The sequence below is a fragment of the Gigantopelta aegis genome, chromosome 12 (assembly GCF_016097555.1).
Source record: "Gigantopelta aegis isolate Gae_Host chromosome 12, Gae_host_genome, whole genome shotgun sequence".
NCBI classification, from domain to species: Eukaryota; Metazoa; Mollusca; class Gastropoda; order Neomphalida; family Peltospiridae; genus Gigantopelta; species Gigantopelta aegis.
Genome location: NC_054710.1, coordinates 22,620,748 through 22,625,653, shown reverse-complemented (window position 1 = coordinate 22,625,653; position 4,906 = coordinate 22,620,748). Strand labels below are relative to the sequence as shown.

The 4,906-nt window shown below is 33.6% G+C and overlaps 1 protein-coding gene across 2 annotated transcripts in view; it reads left to right on the top strand.

The window, feature by feature from the left end:
• Window positions 1-729, top strand: part of LOC121386663 (protein PXR1-like) — a 24,030-nt gene extending 23,301 nt beyond the window's left edge. For both annotated transcript variants that reach the window (XM_041517644.1, XM_041517645.1), the window contains exon 3: window positions 250-729. In XM_041517644.1, coding sequence (XP_041373578.1) covers window positions 250-447 — 198 coding nt within the window. In that variant the 3' untranslated portion in view covers window positions 448-729. The remainder of the gene's footprint in view (window positions 1-249) is intronic.
• The last annotated feature ends 4,177 nt before the right edge of the window (window positions 730-4,906 follow it).

Sequence of the window (4,906 nt, the reverse complement as noted above, 5' to 3'; positions counted from 1 at the left end):
TTGCTTTGAGATAGCGTGACGTTTGAGAAAACGGAGTTTGACATATATATATATATATATATATTGATTGATTGATTGATTGATTGATTTAAATCAATAATTCACACTTTCTAATTACCAATATAGAAGAAGTGGCTGTAATAATCGATAAATGTTTTATGATATAAAGGCAATATTGCAGGTTTAGTTTTTACTTTTATTATACTTATTTTTGTTTTTTCTTTTCTTTTTTCTTTCTTTAACAACAAGACGAAAAAGATGAACAAACACAAGAAACACGGAAAACACGGAAAGCACCACGCAAGCAAACACCATAAAAAAAGCAAACCACATAAAAAAAGCAAACCACATAAACAAAACAAAAATCAAAAAACAAAAAAACACCAAAAAACAAAAACACCAAAAAGCAAACCCACAGGAAAATCCCACAAGTCTAAAAAGCCATAGAGAACCGGCAGAAATGACCTGGAGTATGTATTGTCAACAGTATGTGGGCAGTGCGGCTAAAGCAGTGAGGAAAATTACAGCCAGAGGAAATGCGAGTGGGGGTGTACTACTACCAGTCACACCAACCACACCTGATTTTCTTTCTCACCCGACAATGACATGCAAAGGTGCAAAATAACTGAATATCTCAATTTGATATACTGAACTTTTTGAAATTGTTATATTAGTATTATTAATTATTATTATTATTATTATTATTATCATTAAATTATATAAAACAAATATTGTTGTTGTTTTTTATGTATGTATGTAATTATTGTAATTGATATATTGAACTTTTAAAATTATTATTATTATTACATTTATTATTATTACATTTATTATTATTATTATTATTATTATTATTATTATTATATGTATGTGTGTATGTGTATGTGTGCGTATGCATGTATGTATGTATGTATGAATATATATGTATTACCCATATGGTTAAACATGTATTGATATTTTGGTGACGTCATCTTACAGCAATGTCAACCAATAGAGTTGAGTTAAGAAAATCAATATCCAGTATCCCCTGCGTGTGCTGTAACCTCACCGCGGTGCAGGGGTGTAACATTCTCTTTGAGAATGGCCAATACAGCACAAAATTGAAGTTTTGAGTAAAATTCAGTATCCGTAAAATTCTGTGTTATTTGTGTTTTTGCACAGTTCTTTACACTGTTTTTGTTTAAGTCTTGAATTTTTATATTGATGTTGATCATCACTTTATTTATTTGCATTACCATAGTTTGACACCCAATAGCCGATGTATTTTTCGTGCTGGGGTGTCGTTAAACATTCATTCATTCATTCATTCATATCCAGTATTGGTAGATAGATAGGACATTAAACTTTGTACCATTTCGTGTCATTGTTCAAAGGAAGCTCGTTTAATATCCTATTAATGCTATATGTATGTTGAGTTTTAGGTCGTGGGTAGTCGTGTGGAGACTAAAATATCCTTGAGACTTGGATTGTTTTCTGTATGCAATAATAAGACTTGCTATAATCTGTTTTGGGGTTGTTTATTTTTTCTTAACAGTTTGCAGATGTAAAAATTATTCCTTCATAATTTCACCAATAATAACGCTACGTCGATTGAAAATTATTTGGAAAATATACTTTTAAAACTGGCCTACTAAAAAAGTAAAAAACTAATATAAACATATTTAATTTTTTTAAAAAACAACTAACATCCGCATTTCTTTCTTCTGTTGGTCAGTATAGCATATTATGAATATATTGTTGTACAATATTTTATTATCTCCTGTAAAGCTCGTCTTCTGACTGAAAATATTGTTATTGTATGTTCCTCATATGCCTTTGTGTAACGACCTGAGCCTAATAAAGTTATGTTCTGTCCTGTACTTGGATGCGGCACTAGTCAGTCAGTGTAGACAATATAAGTCTACTCTAATAGTGAAAAATTCATTTGCCTAAATAGAACTGATCTCCCATTGTCTTCTACTCTAACAGTGGAATTATCATTTGACTAAACAGAACTGATCTCCCATTGTCTTCTACTCTAATAGTGCAACTATTAGTTGCCTAAATAGAACTGATCTCCCATTGTCTTCTACTCTAATAGTGGAACTATTAGTTGCCTAAATAGAACTGATCTCCCATTGTCTTCTACTCTAGTAGTGGAACTATCATTTGCCTAAATAAAACTGATCTCCCATTGTCTTCTACTCTAATAGTGGAACTATCAGTTGCCTAAATAGAACTGATATCCCATTTTCTTCTACTCTAATAGTGGAACTATCAGTTGCCTAAATAGAACTGATCTCCCATTTTGCTCTACTCTAATAGTGGAACTATCATTTGCCTAAATAGAACTGATCTCCCATTGTCTTCTACTCTAATAGTGGAACTATCATTTGCAGGCCTGTACGCAGAAATTTGCTTCGGGGTTGCTAGGTGGGTCCGGAACTCTGTTAAAATCTAGAATGCAGGAGATGCATTTTCCTGCATTCTGGGAAGTAAATTTGTCACATCGTCGGACTATTTTTTTTTTTACATATCCACTGATGGACCTCGACAGACTATGGGGGTGGGGTGGGGGTGGTGGGTGGGTGGGGTGGTGGTGGGGTGTGCATACGCACCCCTCGCGCCCCCTTCCCCTGCGTACGGGCCTGATTTGCCTGAATAGAACTGATATCCTATTGTTTTCTACTCTAATAGTAGAACTATAATCTGATTGAATAGAACTTTAATCTCAACTGTTATCCCATCCTCGTCTTCTCTAATAGTGGAACAATAATTTGCAGTGAAATGACTGGATTATCAAATGAACGATAACCCAGACATTCTCATAAGGGCATTTATCTTGTTTACTTTTGTTATAAAACAATATCAAAGAATAACAATAAATTGCTGTTTGTTGTAACCATGATCCCGACTATTATTATTATTATCGCCGCCTGCCTAATTGATTGCCATACACAAAAGTTTTTTAAATAATAATTAAAAAAATAAAAATAAACACAAGCTTGTTTTTTTTTTACAATTCACTTAACTTCTTCAGCAGACACAACCAGTTGAAACTACACCATCAAGATAAACCTTTGTTTTGTTTTTTTACAATTCACGTAACTATTTCAGCAGACACAACCAGTTGAAACTAGACCATCAAGATAAACCTTTGTTTTGTTTTTCACAATTCACGTAACTACTTCAGCAGACACAACCAGTTGGAACTAGACCATCAAGATAAACCTTTGTTTTGTTTTTTACAATTCACGTAACTACTTGAGCAGACACAACCAGTTGAAACTAGACCATCAAGATAAACCTTTGTTTTGTTTTTTACAATTCACGGAACTACTTGAGCAGACACAAGCAGTTGAAACTAGACCATCAAGATAAACCTTTGTTTAGTTTTTTACAATTCACTTAACTACTTGAGCAGACACAACCAGTTGAAACTAGACCATCAAGATAAACCTTTCTTTTGGTTTTTTCTTAAAGGCGCAGACCCTAGTTTTAACCCATAAAGTTTAGTTAATTTATTTCCTAAAATATACTTTGTTCGTACGTACGAAATTATTTGAAGACAAAATCCAGTTTGGGCTTCTTACAAATATTAAGACAACCAGAATCAAATTGAATATATAGACACTGATATTCTAAACCAGAAAATATATTTAATATGTAAGTATAATGGTAGAAATATTCTATTAGTCGGAAACATCTTAAAATGCAGCAAACTCGGGAATGTCCCTTTAATGAAATTGGTATGGTTGTGACATGTAATAAACAGGTTCACGTTGGTAACATCATTCACTACTTGGGCATATTGTGGAAATGAGATCATGAATATTAGACAATGTGTTCACAATCGTAATCGATTACTTTCAATTTTCGTGTAATCATATTCGGGACATTCTTACGTACTCATAATTGTAATCGATTAATTTTGTCAAGTAATTGGCCCATATATCTATATAACGTTTTTTTGCAATGTGCCATTAATTCAGTTGCTTTTTTGTTTTTGTTTTTCCGTTAACGCTTTTCTGACGATACGAAAAGGGGGATTCTACATCAGAGCTGGCTAATTAATTAATAGTGGTTATTTGGCGAGGTTTAGATAAGGGTGTAACAAGCTCGCTGAAGCTCGCCTGTTACACCCTTATTGTACCGAACCAAATAACCACGATATCAAAACGTAGTAACCTGTTTTAACATGCAACCCCTTTGAATTTATATTTTATTAATATGTTTCAGTCAAAAGCAGTATAGAAACTATTAGATGTATCGTGTAGAAACTACTACCGGATGTCGAACAATTGTAGGTGTCCGAACGGTATCTTGGGAATGACATAGCCAGTCTAAAAGTTGTTTTCAAATTTTAAATAAAATACTTTGATTATATTTCAAACACTGTGAAAATAATCTCAAGTTTATGTGTGACCTGAAGAAGACCTAGTGGCTGTGACGTCAGATGCTGTTCCAATATAAACATTATTTGCAGGAAGCCACTTGCTTTTTTGTTTCAAAATGTTTAATTCAAAACGCTGGCTTGTTCCGAATGGGAGTGGATAATGTTGAACTGTAAAATAAGAGGTAATTTGATGTTATATTTCCTCTCAAAATCTGTGTGGTCCTTAACCATATGTCTGACGCCATATAACCATAAATAAAATGTGTTGAGTGCGTCGTTAAATAAAACATTTCTTTCTTTCTTTCCTTATATACAGGTAACAAATAGAAAGGCCACTAAAGCGGCGTTCTTATTATTAGATTTGTCGTAGCGACTCGAATCGTGTGTGTGGGATTACGTTATAATATTCCATGACATCAAACAAAGCTTGTCAGCTAAAACATATTTTGCGGTAAATGTAAGTGCATAAACATATTCTCTGGGCGTAGGGGGGGGGGGGGGGGGGGGGGGGGGGGTGTTTGCACCTACAATTGT